General features: G+C 38.2%; 1 protein-coding gene across 1 annotated transcript in view; it reads right to left on the minus strand.

Moving 5' to 3' along the window:
* Positions 1 to 21,425, minus strand: part of UBR2 (ubiquitin protein ligase E3 component n-recognin 2) — a 69,889-nt gene that overhangs the window by 6,646 nt on the left and 41,818 nt on the right. The window contains 20 exon segments of the mRNA XM_042469130.1: positions 30 to 86; positions 1,440 to 1,548; positions 2,552 to 2,682; positions 3,430 to 3,517; positions 4,647 to 4,782; positions 5,490 to 5,557; positions 6,560 to 6,656; positions 7,526 to 7,581; positions 7,685 to 7,833; positions 8,940 to 9,018; positions 9,258 to 9,355; positions 12,543 to 12,704; positions 14,113 to 14,206; positions 14,885 to 15,084; positions 16,489 to 16,670; positions 17,435 to 17,515; positions 17,618 to 17,727; positions 18,412 to 18,514; positions 18,621 to 18,775; positions 20,677 to 20,725. Coding sequence (XP_042325064.1) covers positions 30 to 86; positions 1,440 to 1,548; positions 2,552 to 2,682; positions 3,430 to 3,517; positions 4,647 to 4,782; positions 5,490 to 5,557; positions 6,560 to 6,656; positions 7,526 to 7,581; positions 7,685 to 7,833; positions 8,940 to 9,018; positions 9,258 to 9,355; positions 12,543 to 12,704; positions 14,113 to 14,206; positions 14,885 to 15,084; positions 16,489 to 16,670; positions 17,435 to 17,515; positions 17,618 to 17,727; positions 18,412 to 18,514; positions 18,621 to 18,775; positions 20,677 to 20,725 — 2,204 coding nt within the window.

The following is a 21,425-nucleotide window of genomic DNA, read 5'->3' on the forward strand; positions in this document are numbered from 1 at the left end:
CTACAAACATTAGCAGTTGACACACTCACCTTATGGCTTGTCTCTGACCTTGCAGATACCTTTTTAATTCATCATTATTACACCAGCTGTAGGAGGAAGAAAAAAAGGATTAGATTTCATCTCAGTAGCAACCAAGCAAAAAGTATGTGGTTCAGTAGCTTGGATCCAGAGTTACAGGCTGGCCTGTATTCAGAGAGATAATTCTGCATCCTACCCAAACTAATACAAAGGTTCTCAATACTAAGAAATTTCTCAAAAATAGGTTGTTCAACATTCATTTTGGGGCATTTACTGCAATATAAATATGTAATGGTTGCCTGTCACCATTAGTACAATATATGAAAAAATACTCTAGAATATTAAATTGTATAGTCATACCCCTCCTTCTCTGTCTAGTTGTTTCCTACATTCAGAGACTTCAACTATCAGTGCTGCCAATCCCTACTGCAATGTGGCACAGTGTGTTCAGGTCATAGAATCATAGAGTTGGAAGAGACCTTAAAGGCCATGAGGCCCAACTCCCTGCCATATAGGTCAGCCTGTAACACCTGGCACAGCAACACAGAAATGTTCACTGCAGGTGAGCAATAATTATATAGCCCACTATTCTAAAATACATGACTATCAATTAAGTGGTTCATAATGCTTAACCATTAGCCTTTGGTGCTATGAACACCTTAACTGATGCTTTGTTTGTTCATTTTCTATTTTCTGCACATCCCACCCACTCAACTCTGCAAGTTTTGTTTTATTTAAAATTTATATACTGTGCCTACTCATGTATAAGTCTAGAAATTTTAGTCAAAAAATTGACCCCAAAATTATCCACGGGTCAATCTATGCATTGTACTTTAAGTCATCTATTAAAAAGGAACCATCCTCTGGTGAAATGCAAAAGCATGATCCGTCCTGGAAGCACTGACCCCCACTCTGTTCTCTCATCTATCCAGCCTTTAATATGAGCACAAACAGTGTGCCTGCTGGAATTTGGACAAAATTTCTGGACAGAAGAGGATTAAGTCCAGTGGTCTCTCCATTCTATCTGCCATGGCCCTGGCCTCAGAGGGAGAAAAGAACCACTGGACTTAATCCTCTTTTCCCCCACTGCCATTTCCTTCTCTTTTTGTGTCATGTCTTTTTAGATTGTAAGCCCCAGGCAGGGAGCTGTCTAATTAACAATTTGTAAACCACTCTGAGAGCATTTCTAAAGAGCTGGGTATAAATACATACATACATCTTTTAGAAGTTTTTTGGTGTAGTTTTCCTTTGCTTATGTAACTCCTTTGTTACATGCACCTAAGCTTTACCCTCAACTCATCTATGGGTCATATCAAAATCCACAATTTTGGCCCTAAAACCTGCCATTGACTTGTACATGAGGTCAACTTATAACCGAGTATATATGTTATTTAAAATGGAATAATAAATATCATTCCTACCTTTCTACTAATGTATTTGCAATTTTGCTGTTCTCTTGGAAAAGGCAAGTGAGGTTGTTTGGCAAGGAGAGATAGCTACATAAGAGTTCAAACTGGTTTGCTCCACTGACTGCGAAGTTAAAAACATATAAATTATGAATTATTATTATTGATTAGTGTATTTACGTACATTTTTAAAAAAAATGAGCACATATCTCTGTGATCTACATACAAGAGATGACAAAACATTATTCAAGATTTGTAAAGGAGAAATATCTAAAAATGGCATACTGGGTCCTTCCCAAGAAGATCCATTCTTATATGCAGGAGGAGAAGAGACCCTGGATTGGGTTATCTCCTGCTGCTATTCAGATAAGGCAATGCTCACAGGGTAGTCAAAGAATAGTATTAGCATAGACCCTGGCTCCCAGGACCACTCCCACATGATTCTCCTACTGATGAACCAAAAGGAAATTATCAGAGAGAGAAATTGAAGTTGACATCAACACAAGCTGGACAATAACTTGGATGTCTCCTTCATCTACATACAAGAATGGACCTTCATATAAGGACTCAATGCTCCATTCTCTGTAGGCCACTAGAAGTAGCAGAGGGATTTCACAGGAATGGAAAAGTAAAATGCCTTTTGCAGGGATTGCATTATATGCCTGGAAAAGTGAAACTAGTGATGCTGACTACAGTGATGGTGCTAATATAGGTGGAAGAGAATGGAAGCAGGAAAAATAGCAGATATCAGTCAACCACCACCCCTCCTCTGCAGTCTCAGGAGCATCTGCGGGGTCTGTATTGTCTTATGTGGGAGCTGTTTGGCCATGCACAAACTCACTACCTACTGGATATCATTTCAGAACCCTCTGCTGTTCAGTTTTTGTCTCCATTTCAAAATGCTGAGGCCCTAAAATTAAGATTGTAGTCCTAAAAGAAGGTATGATGAAGTTAACTACAATCTGATCAGTGTCTTCACATTCCTCCCTAGTGGCCCCAGTTGAGTTCCTAGTCTTAGAAGGTTCAACTGCCTCCTTACACATCTGTTGGATCTCTCTGTGGATAAAAGAAGATCTGTGTCTAACAGAACAGTACTTAGGATTCAAACAGATGTGATTAGCAAATACCTTGCAGTTCTGGTGGTACTGGAACTCCATTTAAATAGTGGAAAAACATTACAGAGCACCTCAGAAAAGGCATGATTCCATTTTTTATACTTCTCCACAGATGCCATCCAGAAGATATTTCTCTCAAGGCACTAAAAGTAAGATCAGATTACTTTTTATAACAGCAACTAAAAGGGGGAAATTTCATTTTATAAGATGTCCTAAATCTTTAATATATTTTGAATTTCATTTGATTAGCAAGAGACTAAGCAAAGAAAAAATGTTTTCATTGCCCAATGTAGATTCAAAATCAAAGAATGAATTCCTGGTCTGCCTTTTTAGTCCCAGGCCAAGAGAAAGTTTAACACCACAGTATACCAGATGGACAGACATGATTATTTGTTATGCTATGTAAGACTCATCCCCTTTCCCTTATATTTAACAAAGGCCAATCCCCCCCCCCCCCCCCTTGGTACACAAACTGCTTTCCCAGATAAGATGTTTGAGACATGTTTGGAGATTATGAAGGACTAAGTCTGTGTAGATAATTTTACATATTGTTGAGTTGTTTTATGATTTAATCTAATTTTTCCTACATTTTATTTTAATGTAATCATTACATTTGATTTTCTCACACATGTAATATTCCTTATATAGTTCTTAAAGCTTATTTTTCTACAGCATGTTTTCATTTCCCTTGATTTATTATATACTGTGTAAACCTTTCCAAATTTATTATATTTGTAAATACCCTCTTGTTACCTATGGTTATTCATGCTGAACAGTAAGGCAGAGAAGGAGTCCCATTTTTATCCTACCTTTGATCAGCTGCTAGAGATACTTAACCTGGGGTAAGGGAGCAATGAATTTAGTGGCTAAGCCAGAAGCTATCACTTTACCTTCCTGTATATTGGCTAAGAGATTTATGCAAAGCTAAGACTGATTCTTCTTCACCAGCAGGGGTTTCTTGATCCATGCCATTTTCTTCTGAAAAGATGCAAGGAAAAAAAAGCTGTACTGGATTTGATTCTGGAAAATGAAACCTGACACATCTGCACAGCCTGATAGCCCACAATTGTTCAACATAGTTGTATCAATAAAAAAATTCCACCACAGCAATGTCTTGTTTCACAAAATGTAGTTTCAATTATACATCTTATACAATGGTTATGCAACTTCCAGAGACACATGCTATCCTACAGAAAACCACCCCTTATGTTGGCCACCATCCCCACCAGAGGTTTACTTGCCACACCTAAGCAGGGACGGGCAACTATGTGGAGATTAGGGGCCAATTTTCTAACCTCAAACTTTCCACAGCCTGCTCCCCCCCTCAAATGCACCTATACATCTTTCCCCCCTTTTGTTTCTCCTTCAAAATGGCAGGTTGTACTTTCCCACGCCTAAAGATTCCTAAAGATAGGAATTTTATCACATTCCTACCCCCAAACTTGTTACAGGCCCAGAAGTTATGTTCTTCAGACCTGTACATGACATTTGTTCACTTCAAGTTTTAAACAGAGTATCCTTAAGTCTGAGAGGACAAAGAACTTGACGACAGTACTCCTGAATAGTGTGTTTTCATTACAAAATGGAGGTGTCAGCAGTTCAGGAAGACCACCCTAGGGGGCCACATGAAGCTCAAGGATCACATTTAGCTTACCCATCCTACAGACATGTGCACTTAGGCTTTACTGAAGAAATACAGTACTAGCTGAATCATCCTACCCCATGTACACTGATCCTGGGTGGCAAATTCCTTTCTGCCAACTCCTCCCCAACTCAGCTTCCTTCCTGCATACGAAAAGTTGTGCGTGGAAGAAGGTTTCAAATGCCAGTAACGCATATTGGGAATAGACTCAATCATGCTTTTTATACAGGTTCAAGAATTCAAGGAGTCATATATGAATTCAAGGATTCATATAGAATAGAATTAGACAACTGCAACTAACGTTATATTTTTGTTTACGGCTTTCAACTGAACAGTGATCTTTGTAAAAATGAAAACCATGTAAGATTTCAACATTACAAATACCTTTTTACCCTTAATAAATTCACTTCACTTCTCTAGGCTGCCTGTATTTAGAAGGCAACCTAATTTTTACAGAATATTTACCTGAGGACGAGGTAAGTATTATTTGTACAATATGTGCCATAGTGACAAGATGGAAGATATGAAGATCTCCAGTACCAAGACTAACTCCTGAAAAGTCCTGACAGTGTACAGCAGGGAAAGAGAGCACCAGGCATACCTGCATATAAGAGGAAAATGTTTATGAGAAAGAACAATTTTTTGTTCATCAGTCCTATTTAATCAAATTCTGTTATTCTTCCCAACAAGCTTTCAAAAAGCAATAAATGGACCATTCTCAATATGAATGACCTGCTACTTAATTCAACAACTAAAGTTTCACACATCTGTGAAACCTGACTTGTAACCTTCAAGGTTTTTTCCCCCCCAACACACTAAAAATAACTTTCAAAACTTAGAATCACAGAATCACAGAGCTGGAAGAGATCACAAGGGCCATCCAGTCCAATCCCCTGCCCTGCAAGAATGCATTTCTGACAAATGGCCATCCAGCCTAGTTTAAAAACCTCCAAAGGAGGAGACTCCACCAGACTCTGAGGCAACCCATTCCACAGAGAGCAATGTAATGTGAGGATAAAAAATGGCCCCAGCTCCCTCCTGCTTTAAAGGAGGACTAGGTAAAGTATGAGCTGCAGCCACATGTGGCCCCCAGGTCTGTTTTTGTGCCCCCCCCCCCATGTGTGCATATATATTAGGAAGTTCTTCCTCATGTTTAGGTGGAATTTCTTTTCTATTATTTGCTATTATTTATTTATTCAATTATTTTCGATTATTTTCTATTATTAATGTATCTCTAGCATGTTACAATTTCTTTCCAAAGTATGGCATATGCAACTGGAATGCTGATAGAATTCATAGAGTACTTACTAGTAAATGAAACATGTCAATATCAAGAATACATGTACGATTCCTACTTTGTTCGCTAGGCACCAGTGCTGCATATAGAACAAAACAATTGTTATTGAGAATGAAAGGTTAATGTTCTACATTTAATGCCAGGAAAAACTCAGAAAACCTTAAGTTTAAAGATTTAGAATCATAGAGCTGGAAGAGACCGCTAGGGCCATCCAGTCCAACCCCCTGCCATGCAGGAAATCACAATCAAAGCATCCCCAACAGATGGCCATCCAGCCTCTGTTTGAAGACCTTTAAGGAAGGAGACTCCACCACACTCCGAGGGAGTTTGTTCCACTGTCAAACAGCCCTTACTGTCAGGAAGTTCCTCCTAATGTTGAGGTGGAATCTCTTTTCCTGCAGCTTGCATCCATTTAAACATGTAAGATCTAAGCACACAAGGGCACAGTGTGGCCCCTAGGATGCAAGTGACACATGGGATTCATTTTGTGGCCCCTGAAACCCCACACCCATCAATTTTTCCCCAAAACATTCACAGTTTTTTGGGGCCAAAACAAACATTTTCAGCTTTGCCCCTTGCAGACTCCAAACTCCCCTACAATGTTTAATCCCTCACAACAGCTGAAAATAGGTTGAAAACAAATCAAGAAGCAATGTAATGTTGCGGGGCGGGGGATGGCCCCAGTCCCCTCCTGCTTTAGAGGAAGAGTGGGCACAGTATAGGCTGCAGCCACATGCGGCCTCCAGGACTGTTTTTGTGCCCCTTTATATATATGTGCATGTTCCAGAATGCCTCCAAATGCACTTTAGGAGGCATGAAGGTCATTTCCACCACCTTTCAGCTCCCAGGCGTTGAAAATACCACTTGCTACCGCTTAGAGAGTGCTAGTTCACTGATAAAAGGTATAGAAGTGTTCTTGCTGTTGCTATTGTTACAGGGCACATGTGTCTCTCTCAAAGACCTAAGACTAAGTTTTGGGGAAAGGTCTGAATGGAGATTCAAAAAGTTACTTAAGAATTTCCACACAGCTTATCATTTCTCCCTGTAACTTCTTTAGTTGTTCCCATGATTCTGAACTTACATGATAAAAGCATACAAAAGTGACCCTGTACTGCTGAAAGTGAAGAAACTGTCCAGTGTGCAGCTGCAAATCTTGTTAATGAAGTAAGGCAGTCATCCTAAAACAGAACATAATTACAGTCACAAAAAGAAATGGAACAAAGAACAAAACAATTCTAATTAATTAATGATATTAAAAAAAATCCTCTGTTGCTATTGTTATGAACTGCCTTCAGGTCAACTTCGACTTATGGCCACCCCATGAATGAGAGAGTTCCAAGTCAAACTATCAGTAGCAGCCATGCTCAGGCCTTGCAGACACAAGGCCATGACTTCTTTGATTGAGTCTATCCATCTGGAATGCAGGTTTTCTCTTTCCCTACTTCCCTCAACCTTACCAAGGATTATTGATATTCTGGGGGTCATAAATGCTAACAGATAATGTCAGGGGACTCTCACGTAAGCACTTAAGAAACAGTGTACAGTTGGCCCTCTGCATTTGCAGTTTTGACTTTTGCAAATTTGATTATTTGCAGTTTTGAGTAATATGTTCTCTGTAGGAATCTCTAGGTCCTCCAGCGCAACTCTGCCAGAAGTTGACCATAGAACTTTGCTGGAGAACCTAGAAGTTCCTAGAGAAAATACTTCTCTAGGTATTTGTAGGTCCTGTAACTGGATTCTATGATCAACATCTGGCAGATGTTGACCATAAAGTTGTACTAGAGGACCTGGAGATTCCTAGAGGTGTTCTCTCAGGTAAAAGAATTGTGTTTTTTTTATTTGCAGTTTTTCCACATCCATGGGGGTCCTTCAACCCTAACCCCAGCGAATGTGGAGGGACCACTGTAATAATTCACCATGATGCATGATGTTTGATAGCCTTCTCATAATAGTTACTTTCCAATATTATATGGGAGCCAAAACAAAAGTTATGAGTCCATCAGATGTATTTATTTCTCAGCAAATCAAAAAAGTTTTTACACAGTACCTGTCTACAAGATAAGTGACCAAATAATGGTTTTTCTTCATCAGTTAAAATCCGTTCTGTGGAAAGAAAAATGTCGCAGTTCAGTGGAGATGTACAAAGCATTCAAATTGCTCACCCTTGGGTGAGTTCCAACATTTAAATAAGCAATACGTAACTCACCTATTGTTTGTATTGTATATGCACAACTGCCCCAGCACATTATAGGTACACGTGGATCTTCTTCATTGGGATGAACTTTCAGGCCCACTTTATATGTTGCAGTGCCAAATGTTTTCAGCATTTCTTTAATGCTTTCAGAATATGGATTCCTTGCAGAAATGAACAAGAAATAACATTATCTCCAGACCTTAAAACATATTTTAGAAGCCAGACATTGGCTAGGAGCTATAGAGTTAATTGGCCTAATAGCCTAATAGTCAAATAAATTATTCCAATTTTGCATGATGTAGCCTTTTAAATGACATGTTAACCAGACATTATTATTAATGCATTTTTCAAACCATCACTCACTTTTGAAAGTAAATGCCTCAGAAATAAACAGTAAGTAATCCACTGATTGATAATACTTATAGTTAGAGAAGAAGAACAGTTACCTCACATCACTCCTTGAAGTAATCTTGGCTGTGCTATGCTTTGGGCAATCAAATATACAGTATTTGTAGAATAGTAATTTAATCAACTTAAATAAAACATCCGCATTTTAGAAATAGCAATAGCATTTACATTTTTATACCACTTCATAGTGAACTCAGCACTCTGTAAACGGTTTACAATCTCTAATCCAATTGCTCGCAATAAGCTGACCCACAAAAGGATGGAAGGCTGAGTCAACCTGGAGCCCTCTGGGAACAAACTCACAACACTGTGGCTGCAGTACCGGCATTTAACTACTGTACCACCAGGGATCCCATTTTACATAAAACATCCACCCATATTATTATTTTAAAACTCCTCTCTTGGTAGCTTATTTCCATGATGAATAGCTTCTTACTTAGAAGGTCTAGACTTTTAACTACCTATGAGCACTTTTTTTATGTATATACAAAAATTCCAGGGTATTGGCCTTTATGAATGTGCATCCAATACTCAAATTTCCTAACACAAAATTTTTGGCTTATCCAGCTGAAATATATCTACACGTTTTTTAAAAGTATCACAAAATCCCCTTACACATATGGTAGTAATTTGATACTGTTTCTTATAAAACTGAGAGAAACCCAGAGGCTAAGTGTATTCACTTGGCTTCTGTAATGGCCTAGAATATATAAACGATTATATGGCCAGACAAAATATATACATTATCTGTCTAATAATATATTTGTTACCTGACAATGGACAAAGAAGCTCACTAAATTCATCTATTTCCAATAGTGACTCCTACTATATAAAATTAATTAATAAAGCTAATACATACTTTGGTTGGAACTCTGGTCTGAACCCTTCAGGTAGCTGTAGCTCATCCATTCTGTCTGAATTACTGCAAGAGGGATTACCTGACGAATAAGCCAAAATATATTATTTTAACCGTAACTTAAAAGTATTGTTCATGCTTGCAAGTTTACAAACATTTTTAAGATTCAATCTTTTCTATTCACAGATATAACAACTATTAATTTACAGCAAACGTTTCAAACAAAAATGCCTGTTATCCACACAAAAAGCAGTTTTTCATCATCCGCCCTGACCAATGTTGAGAATGTGAGTGAGAAGATAAGTGTGATTTCACACTTACCTGTGCTCTCCTGATCTCGAAGAATTTGCAGTGCTTTGATCTGCTGAGATATTGTTTTAATCCACTGAGCTAGATTCTGTTGATTTGAAAAATCTAATCTGTCAAGAACAAACATACAGACATACATTATATACAGTACTCAATATACAGTACTGAAATATGCCTATGTGAAAAAGAACTACATGTAAAAACCATGGTATAAGTTAAAGCAAACATGTAAAGATATGAAAATAGCTTTGTTGGATAAGACTAACAGTTCATGAGAACTGATGCAGAACAGAGTTAGAAATTCAGGAAGCCTCTGGTCCCAATCTTGACGGACTCTTGTATGAACTTAGCGAAGTAATTTTGAGCCTCAGCACACACTTACTTCCACAACATGGAGTTAATACTGGTTGCAAGGACTAAAACAAAATAATGTATGAGAAAACTGCCTTATAGTGAGTCAGAACATTTGTACATCTAGCCTGATACTGACAACTCAGACTGGCAGAGCTCTCCAGGATTTCAGATAGGAATCTCTTCTAATTCTACATAGAGATCCCTGGTATCCTCAGGGATCCAAATATTAACCAGCCTGACCATGTTTAGCCACTGAAATCAGATGGCACTAGGGATCCTTTTAGACAAAACAGTTATAGTCCTATCATTCCATTTTAATAGTTACTGCAACATTGAATGGAATCCTGGGATTGCAGTAATAAGAATTCTCTGCCAAATGACAAATCCATGAATCCACAGGATGTTGCCATTGCCATTAAAGTGGAATCATAGTGCTATAACTACATAGTGTGAAAAAGTCCTTGGTGTATGGGGGCCCCTATAGCTTTTATAAATCTTTCTCCCCACATCTTGCAACAAAACACAGGTATAAAACGTACTGAATGTGAGCTTTGGCTATAACAGAAACAGCAGCATTACTAAGTACAACACTATGGATCAAGTGAAGTGACTTTGGTAGTTTAGCCTCAATTTCTGCAAACAGTATTGTTATTTCTGTGACCACAATGTATAAGGCAGCATTCAATAGATAATCCCTATGACACAGTGTGAGTGTGGCAGTTTCTACTCTGTCACAACAAATCTCTTAATGCAGCTCTCTGACCTGTTAAGCAGATGATTACTGATGTTTACCTATCAACGCTAAGATCCTGATATGTATGACTCTAGCTTGCTAACCCTTTGCAGCTTTTTCTAGGGCAAATCAAACGTAAGTTAAAATCAGAAAAGCCTTATAAAACAAATCTCAATTATATTTTACGTTCATTATAAATGTACTGCTAAGACAAAAAAAAGATAAAACATAGCATCTGTATTGTGAGAAATATAAAATTCTTTCTTAACTGGAGGACAAAATATATTTGTATAAAGAAATGTTTTACACATAGAATCATAGAGTTGGAAGAGACCACAAGGGCCATCCAGTCCAACCCCCTGCCATGCAGGAAATCCAAATCAAAGCATCCCCGACAGATGGCCATCCAGCCTCTGCTTAAAGACCTCCAAGGAAGAAGGCGCCACTACACTCCAAGGGAGTTTATTCCACTGCTGAACAGCTCTTACTGTCAGGAGGTTCCTCCTAATGTGGAGCTGGAATCTCTTTTCCTGTAGGTTGCATCCATTGTTCCGGGTCCTGTTCTCTGGAGCAGCAGAAAACAAACTTGCTCCCTCCTCAATATGACATCCCTTCAAATATTTAAACAAGGCTATCATATCACCTCTTAATCTTCTTTTCTCCAGGCTAAACATCCCCAGCTCCCTCAGTCGTTCCTCTTGGGCATGGTTTCCAGACCCTTCACCATTTTAGTCGCCCTCCTTTGGACACGCTCCAGTTTCTCAACATCCTTTTTAAATTGTGGTGCCCAGAACTGGACACAATATTCCAGGTGGGGCCTGACCAGAGTAGAATACAGTGGCACTATTACTTCTCTTGATCTAGACACTATACTTGTATTGATGCAGCCTAAAATTGCATTGGCCTTTTTAGCTGCTGCATCGCAGTTGACTCATGTTCAACTTGTGGTCTACTTGGACTCCAAGATCCCTTTGACATGTAGTCTCATTCAGCCAGTTGTCCCCCATCGTATATCTGTGCATTTCATTTTTCTGCCCTAAGTGCAGTACCTTACATTTCTCTGTGTTGAATTTCATTTTGTTTGTTTTGGCCCAGCTTTCTAGTCTATTCAGGTCGTTTTGAATTTTGATCCTGTCCTCTGGAGTATTAGCTATTCCTTCTAATTTGGTGTCATCTGCAAATTTGATAAGCATGCTCCCAATTCTGCTATCCAGGTTACTGATAAAGATGTTGAATAACACTGGCCCCAGGACTGAGCCCTGTGGGAACCCACTGGTCACTTCTCTCCAGGATGAAAAGGTGACACTGTTGAGCACCCTTTGGGTTCGGCCGGTCAACCAGTTACAAATCCATGTAACAGTTACCTTGTCTATCCCACATGATTAGTTGCTTTCAGTATTTCATCCTACCAATGGCTAGTGCTGATTCAAGACTTTCTGGCTGATGCGAAATTGGTGGAGGGGTTGCTAATGTTCCTCTCCTTCTGCTGTTCCTTTCATCATTTCATGCTTTGCTAGAAACCCACCCTATATATAGGTGTACATGTATATCTTTATGACACTTTGAATAACATTTAATGCCCCTAACCAAGTGAACTGCCTCACAGAACTAATTATCAACTAATTATCATCTCTGGGAATGTACCCCCGGGAATATTAACTTGCAAGTGATAGAAATGCTACATATTCCCTTGCCTTGTGCCACGCTTCAACTGCATATTATGTCATTGTTAAATGTGTCATTCCCTGTGCAACATTTTTGTATTTTTATTTTCACTCTTTATTTCCTAAGCATCCTTTGCATAACAAATGATTGTCTGCTTTTCTCCTGCCTCAGTTCTTATTTCTTCTTCTCTTACTTCCATTTCCTTACCATTGCACTATGAGAGCAGTTATGTTAGTACAGTCTGTTCAATTTCACTGTTCAGTTTTAATCATTAACATAAAACCAAATAAAATATTTTATTTGATAAAAATCCAAATGTGATAACAATATTTAGACTTCCCTGTTTTTAGAGAGGATTGACTGAATCCTGCAAGTGTGCAGAACAAAGAATATAATCTGAAGTACACAAAACACCTGACCCTGCAATACTTCATCAACAGGCATAGTATTTTGATTTGTTGAAACTATATACATTAGGTCACTGAAATACTCAAGTAAGAAGTTTTCTTTCATATCAACAGAGATGCTTACCAAGAGTAACTAACCTGGGATATAAACTCCTTGGAGGAGGAAGCAGAGGAATAACAGTGTTGCTTAAACATTCACACAAGGGGCAAAGAAATTCACCATTTTCTACATCATAACTCGTGTGGACTCGTAATCTTTGTTGTCGTCTTTGCTCTTTTGCTTGCACTGCATCAAAGTACCTTCAGGGAGCAACAGAAAGTGTTAAATTAATTTTGCAAAGCTCATTCCATGAAACCCCACTGAATATTACCATACTACTTTCATCAAGACAATGCAGAACATACATTTACCAGTATATCATATACTTGTTAGGTTTTCTGCTTTAGGCAACCTATTGCACATATAGAAAATTTGCTTGATTATATGTATACAGTGTGCCCGCGCTGGAAAACGCGGTGCTGTGCCCTGGAAAGAGTAATGGGGAGCGTGGCTATGGCGTGCAGCTGCTCGAGCATAAACGGAATTGGGGGGGGGTCCGGAATGGATCCCTCGTGTATGGGAAGGGATCACTGTACTTGCGGGGGGGGGGGTAACAATAAACAGAAAAAGAAGTAACAAACCCTAAAGCAAACAAAAGTATTTTCACCCTAAACTACCATCACATTAGAAGTGTTTCAGTGGCTACACAGAACACGTTTCCTGTATTAAAGGAAAATTAGAATTAGTTGGAATTTATTAAACTAATTCTAATATTTTTTCTTGTTCTTTCAAAGATGTGCCTGACAGAAAACAATTAACCAATTGAAACTTGTTGTAACTTATCTACTGCTCCAATATAAATGAAACTGGTCAATATTGTCTTGACAGGATTAACATAACAAAAAAAATGCACTTCATTTCTCATGTTCTTTTTCTCTAAATCAGAAGAAAAATATTTTCAACTGTTTTCTTTCTATTGCAATTTTTTTAAAAGTTTTCTACAAAATATAGAATTCTTTTTTCTTGAAATTTATTTTCTAACCCATGTCAGTAATTTTTTTATCCAGAGCAACCCTAACCTCCACATTATCTTGTAATTAATGTACATTAAAAGAGGCGGATGGGACCAAACGATGATCAGACAAGTAATATACAACCAAGAATTTTTAAAAGTTGAATGAACATAGTACCGTTGGCCCTCCACATTTGTGGCTTTGACTTTTGCAGATTTGATTATTTGCAGATTTGCTTAATACATTCTCTAGGAATCTCGAGGTCCTCCAGAGCAACTCTGCTGGACATTGGCCACAGAGTTGGCTGGAAGACCTACAGAATACTAGAGAAAACACTTCTCCTGGCATTTGTAGTTCCTCCAGCATGATTCTATGGTCAATCTCTGGCAGATGCTGACCACAGAGATGTGCTGGAGGATCTAGAGATTCCTAGAGAATTGTTCTCCCAGGTTAAAAAAATAGTGTTTTTTTTTATTTGCAGTTTTTCCACTTTCATGGGGGTCCTGCACCCCTAGCACCAGTGAATGTGGAGGGCCCACTGTATAATCTTTCCTGAAAGGACCCACTAACATCATAAATTACATGAATGGGTTGAACATTATTGCCTGGCTAAGTGCACCATATGATATGATAGACAACTGAAAAAGTCATTTACCTTTGCCAGCAGTGGGCGTGCATGATATGTCCACAGCTACCAGTGTGCGCACCACATGACAAGTCAGGATGCATGAACAATGGATCATGTTTTTCTGCATGTAAAGATATAAACATTTAAAATGGGATATTAACTATTCCATAGTTAATATTCATATTCATATAATCAGATTAACAATAAAGGAATACTTCAAAAATGTTTTCATAAGGTCCAAGTTATACTTGCAAATTTATCTGCCATGGTTCTTACTCCATGATAGTGTCTACACACTATTTTCAGGAACTGGTAAAATGCTAATGTTTGAAGATAGGTGTGAGCAAAGCATGGCCCACAGACTATGTTCAGTCCTCAGCCTAAAATATTTTGGCCCCAAATGGCCAAAAAGGTGCCCTCCCAGAGGTGTGATTTGCCTGCTCTCTCCCCTCACCAACCAGTTTGCTTTTTTCCAAAACCAAAGTGCCTACCCAATTAGATGCCCCATTTTTTTTTATTTCTGCAGTGGAGGATAGAAGGACAGCTGTGGTCCTCCAAGTTTCTGGAGGATGGATAAAGCCTACAGATGTTAGGAAGTTGCTCACCTCTGATTTAAGGCAAGTGCACTAAACTAGCAATGATATTACTTGTAGAGCTTGAGTATGATTATACCATGAACAAAAGAAACCTCTTAGTTATTATCTTAGGGTAGAATCTTGTAGACTTGAAATCTAGGCAGCCAACCTGAAATTACACATAAAGACAAAGAAGCATATGTAATGCCATAATAGCTACTTACCAGGATCTGGAATAACTTTATTTCGATTTTTAGACAAGACTGTTGATCTCTGCACAAATGCTGCCAGGACCATAGCTCTGTTGTCCATTTTAACTTCCTGCTCTTCTTGGCATAAGATACAGGTAACTACTTGCCTTTGCTCAATCACTTTTGTCTGTTCAGGACCCAAGGCAATAAGCTTGGTATCTGAAACTGAAGGACTAGAATCAAATGATATTAGTAAGTATTTCACTGAAGTATTTTCCAAAGTAAAACAATAGATCTCTGTATTAATAATAATATTTATTTATATTCCGCTTAATCACTTGGAATCCAAGCGGATTACAACAATAAAACAAGATACAGTTAAAATTCTAAGAAATCCCTATTCCTCCCCCCCCCCCAGTATAAAAACATAGTAATACTAAAAAGAGATTAAACCAGAGAGATATTAAAACAATAGTATAAAATCACAGTTAAAATCAATAGAAGAACTGTAAAAAAGAAGTGTATAGCAGGGGTCCAGTTAGGATGAAAAAGAGGATGGAGAAAAGAGGAAACAAGTGAAGTGGGGGAGGGGGGAGGCAGGAAAATGGAGGTGGACCTATCTGGAAAGGCCTGCCAGAAGAGATCCGTCTTAATAGCCTTCTTAAAGGTTTCCAAGGTGGTAATCTGACGGATCTCGTCCGGCAGGTCGTTTCCAGAGTCTAGGAGCAACTGCTGAAAAGGAATGCTGGGTCACTGCCAAAAGTCTAGTCATCTTTGGTTGAAGCAGATTCTTCCCAGCAGAACGAAGAGTGCGGGAAGGATGATATGGGAAAAGGCGTTCCCACAAGAAATCAGGAGTTCAAACATATGTGAGTTCAAACAACTTCATTTGACTAACAATTGGCGTGTGCCATGCATACAATTCTAGAGGAGCCTTACAGAAGATCTGAGAAGATCTGCATTGTGCCACATAGTGGCCACAATTAAAACTATCACTCTAGAATGGTTTTTCTTTGTTAAAGAATAACTTTTTAAAAAGCCAATATAGTTTGGATCTTCCCTCTCACCACCAGGAAAATCTCATGGGTGGATTACTTACTATAGAGGACTACAGCCAGCAGATGGAATGGGTGTGGGAGGGGAGATGTGACTTTTCCCATTTTCCTCTACATATCTCAAGATCAACTCCAGGGTGACATGGTGTGTGTGTGTGTGTGTGTGTGTGTGTGTGTGTGAGAGAGAGAGAGAGAGAGAGAGAGAGAGACTGTCCACTGTTCTGTAAACAAGACTTTCAGCTCGATCTGAAGTCTATATTTGGGAATGGGGGCCCTACCATTCACTAGCAGGGCCAAGCAACCTGTGGCCCTTCAGATGCTGGTCTATAAATTGTATCATCCCTCACTACTGGCTAGGGCTCACAATATTTAAACTCTGACAATATCTGAAAGGTCAAACAATGTTCATCTTTGCTCTAAAAAGTCGTATAGGATACAATACAAAGAAATTAAGAATACAGGCATCAGAGGAAAAAGCTATGACAAGATGTGAAGATTTCCTGTTTGAAAACCAGCAACACACTCATCAGTTTTTTCAAAGCTTCTTGTGACTTTCATCTTACCTATTATCATGCATCTTACCTATTATCATGCACTCTGGAGGTAGATGTTTCAAGTTCATCTAAAGTTTGTTGGAAAAGCTCTTTGTTCTCATCAATGAAGTGTCGTTGCATCTCAGACATCTGTGCCATGATCTTCTCTCTTCGCAGTCTAGCAATCTCAGCTTTTCTCTTTCTTTCAGCCTTCTCTTTATCTCGGGTGCACTAAGTATATAAACAGACAAATAGTTAGTCACAACCTATACATTTAACTGTGGCAAAACGAATATATGCATTAAATAAAAAAACAGTTAAACCAAATAAGCCAAGCACTATACAACAATGTACATGCCACTCTCCCTTTCTTAACAGTCATGGCACTCAAAGTGAAACATGCTTTCACAGCATGAAATAATTTAATATGAACGTTGCCTAACTGAGAAAAATAAAGAACAATTTAAGAAAAAACCATCCACCACTGTTTCATTTAAAAAGCCAGTATGGTGTAGCTGTTTTGAGTGTTGAGACTACGACTCTGGGAGACAAGAGTTCAAAGCCGTGCTTGGCTATGGAAACCTATTGGGTGTTCTTGGGCAAGTCACCCTCTCTCAGCCTCAGAGGAAGACAATGGCAAACCTCTTTTGAAGAAATCTTGCCAAGAAAATCCCATGATAGGATCACCATACATTGGAAATGGCTTTAAGGCACACAACAGCTTCACTTGAATATCCTAGCAAGAACAAAAAAAGCTTTACTTGGTATGGAATGAGATCAAAACTGTACCTTCCTTGCATAACATATATGTACTTAGTCACACCACTTGATACACATACCAGATGCACATTAGAAAAATCTGTCCCAAATTATGTTCATAAAAGGCCATGTCTATCACTTTAGATTTGGAATCTCTTAAGTGAGGTGTTCATGTTCTTTTTGATCTATACTGCCTAATCCACAAGTTACGTATGTTTTAGTTTCCTTACTTTTACCTCTTCCATAATGTTTCCTTCTGTCTCAGATACAGGACTTGTAGAAGATCTCTCTCTGAGCTTCTTAACAGCATTAAAAGCCTGTTACAAGAAATATATACATATAAAACTATTTGCCATTTAAATACCATATAATAAACTATATTATCCATACAGATGTTAATATAATGCAACACAATTTACCTTTAGAATCCATCTGATCATGTCTTTGTGCACTTCTAGATGGGGTGCATTTTGCAAAGTTTCTAGCATAGCTAATATGCTTGGAGAATTGCGAGGTACATCACCAGGCCCTAATTCAAACACAGACAAAGAAAACAACTTACTATATACACACCAATATATTTACTTACTCCATCTTCCTAGCTTAATCTGTCTGAGAGAAAAATGATCCAAAAGGTATTTACTTTCATGACATTTTTCCTTTCCATAAAGACTATCTCTGTACTAATTTCTTTAAAAGTGAAGCAAAAAATAAAAATAAAGATAAGCTGCCCTCTTATAAGCCATTACAAACAACCTATTAGGACATTCCTTTGTTCACATTTCTTCCATGATTGACAAAGTTATGATCAGTTTGAAACACTATGAAAAGATAGTTCTATTTTCTATTTTAGATATTTGTCTCCAAGTGGCTATTAGTGCCTACTCGACAGTAAATTTAATTATAAAATGCTAGCACATCAAACAACACTTAATGCTTCAGTCACAGAACACAGGGAAGCTGAAACCTTATTCAGAATTTTCTGTTTGCTTTTTTCTAGTGAAGTATTAAAATTTAAGGCAAGTCTCTTTTGTACTGTATTTGATTAATTGACTGTTCTATCAAAGTTCAATCTTATATCATCTTTAACAAACAATTTTTTTAAAAAACAGCTTCTTTCAGAAGACAAGTAAACAGAAAAACTGGACATCTTACTGAGTCTTGTTAGAAAACAAAAACAAAGTTTGAAATATGTGTAGAACTATCAACCTACTTGAGATCTTCTGACTGAAGGTAAATGTTATCACATTATCTTCACTAGCATTTTCAATGTGCTGTTTTTCTTCTTGTAGTGCCATTCCAATCAAATGCAGAACCTAAGCAAAAATCAGCCTCAGAGTTTATACTTTTAAAATGTATTCAGTATAATTTGCTGAAATTCATGAACAAATTAACAAACTAGAGCTAAAGGGTTAAACTCACCCTTTGCAGCATGGACTCTGACCAGGCATAGCCATTGTGCTCTACTGCCCACTGCAGTATTGTTCTCATAATGCACAACATAACATCACACTGCAGAATATTAATCAGGCTTTCAAACAGAGGGCAAAATGGAGGTAGAACAGGAGGTGGGAGTGCTGAAACAGAAAGGAGTATATGAAATACTGTACAGCTATGATTTAACAGCATCCACAACAAATATGGAATACAGTTGGCCCTTCTTCTAAATGGATTTTTCATACACAGATTCAAGCATCCACAGTTTGAAAATGTTCCAGAAAAGTATAAATTTCAAATATCAAACCTTGATTTTCCATTTTTTATAAGGGACACCATTTTGCTATGTCATTATATTTAATGGGACTTGAGCATCCACGGATTTTGTTATCCACAGGGGATCTTGGAACCAAACTCCAGCATATAACAAGGGTCCACTGTATTTAAGAACTTGTCCTGGGACTCTCCAATTGACAAATACAAATCAATGTTATTTTGTTCTTTAAAAGCACCATCCTATAGAGTGGGTCTGCCATATCAGTGGGCTAGGCCTCTGTAGATTGGAGTATCCATGACTTGCTACATCCCATATTATTGACAGTGCACGCAAAACTGCTTGCTCAACCAACATGGGAGCTTCATGTGATTTTCATCACCCAAACATTGCTAGAACAGTAAAGGATCCAGGTATGTTCATTCAACATTATGATCTACAATCTTTTCCTACAAACTTTAAATATCAACCTTTCCATGCAACATTTTTACATAATTTAATACAAGCATATATATATTTGAAACTTTTTGACAAGAATACAAAGCATTTGTAAGACATCTAATTGGAACACACTGAGAAAAGTACAGACTCTGACAACAGAAGTTTCATTCAACTATAACAGACATAAACTGTGACCCTCCTAGGCAAACTCCATTCAAAGGCCATATCTGGCAACATAACAGGAGATCTGTTGAGTCAAAAGTTGCATATGTCTACCTAGGCCTGCAGAGAGAGAAGGATAGACAAGCAACTATAAAGCTGAGCTCTGTTCAGCTCTGTGAGTCACAAACTGTCAAGTCTGGTTTAAAGAACTAAGCTGGGGCCTTCTCTATGGCTTTGCTGCAGTGTCCTCAACAAGGCAAATTGTTGTTGAGTTTTGAAAGCAGATTTCAAACCATCTGTACAAAATCATCTGTACAAAACCCAAGCTGCTCTTGCAGTTTTCTTGGGTATCCTTTTCTTGGCAATCTTGAAAATCTTTTAACTAGGCCGAAGCTAATTTGATTCTTGAAAGCAAAGGATACATATTATTATCCTTGAAAGCAAGGGATACATAGAATCATAGAATCGTAGAGTTGGAAGAGACCACTAGGGCCATCCAGTCCAACCCCCTGCCATGCAGGAAATCCAAATCAAAGCATCCCTGACAGATGGCCATCCAGCCTCTGTTTAAAGACCTCCAAGGAAGGAGACTCTATCACCCTCTGAGGGAGTGCATTCCACTGTCGAACAGCCCTTACTGTCAAGAAATTCCTCCTAATGTTCAGGTGGAATCTCTTTTCCTATAGCTTGCATCCATTGTTCCGGGTCCTGTTCTCTGGAGCAGCAGAAAACAAACTTGCTCCCTCCTCAATATGACATCCCTTCAAATATTTAAACAAGGCTATCATATCACCTCTTAACCTTCTTTTCTCCAGGCTAAACATCCCCAGCTCCCTAAGTCGTTCCTCATAGGGCATGGTTTCCAGACCCTTCACCATTTTCGTCGCCCTCCTTTGGACACGCTCCAGTTTCTCAATGTCCTTTCTGAATTGTGGTGCCCAGAACTGGACACAATATTCTAGGTGGGGCCTGACCAAAGCAGAATACAGTGGCACTATTACTTCTCTTGATCTAGACACTATACTTTTATTGATGCAGCCTAAAATTGCATTGGCCTTTTTAGCTGCCGCATCACACTGTTCACTCATGTTCAACTTGTGGTCTACATATTAACAGGTGGGAAAAAACTATGGGAACATACACAGAAACTGGCAAGACTGTTACCTGTATCTTCTCGATTTTGTCGTCTTAGTTTTCTTTGTGCTTCTTCAGCCTTATTTTTTTTTAAAAAAGAGAGAAGAATTAGGGTTCTAAATGCTAAAAGCAACGTATTATTTCTGTACAATAAAAAAACACTACCATTTAACAGAATTTCTTCAAGTGTTCTTTTTCACAGAGTTGTCAAAAGTCAAAGTCAACTTGACAGCATATAACCACAAACAATTCACATTCCTTTTTAGTGTTTCCTCACTGCATTTATGCTGCATCAGTCTTATGCCTCCATCTTTATTAAACACTGATTAGTGGACTCGTTTTTCTTTTATTTAAATTTGCACCGCAATTTACAATGGCCCTTGTGGTCTCTTCCAACTCGGATATTGCTGACTTCAATACATGGCATTGCTTTCAGATTTTTTCTAGTAATAGCAATGTGGCACAACCTAAACCAAACACCCAGGTGCAGTTCCTTAAAGCAGTATGCAAAATTTATATATTAGATACTTGTGTAAAGTGCAAATACTAGGGGAAATATGTAGATATTTTCATGTCGTCTTTCTGTTTTTAAAGTTGTAAATTGATGAAGAAACTGAATGGCTCTGAACCCTACATACAGCTCCTTTGAACTTGTTGCTCATTAACCCCTAAGTTCCCCTTCTATTTCAATTCTCTAGATGCAAAAAATTCCTGCCTCCAATTTTTTGACCCTATCCCAAACCACTCTTCCTATTTATACATTTTAGCTCACATCCAAA

This window comes from Sceloporus undulatus, chromosome 1 (assembly GCF_019175285.1).
Source record: "Sceloporus undulatus isolate JIND9_A2432 ecotype Alabama chromosome 1, SceUnd_v1.1, whole genome shotgun sequence".
Lineage (NCBI taxonomy): Eukaryota > Metazoa > Chordata > Lepidosauria > Squamata > Phrynosomatidae > Sceloporus > Sceloporus undulatus.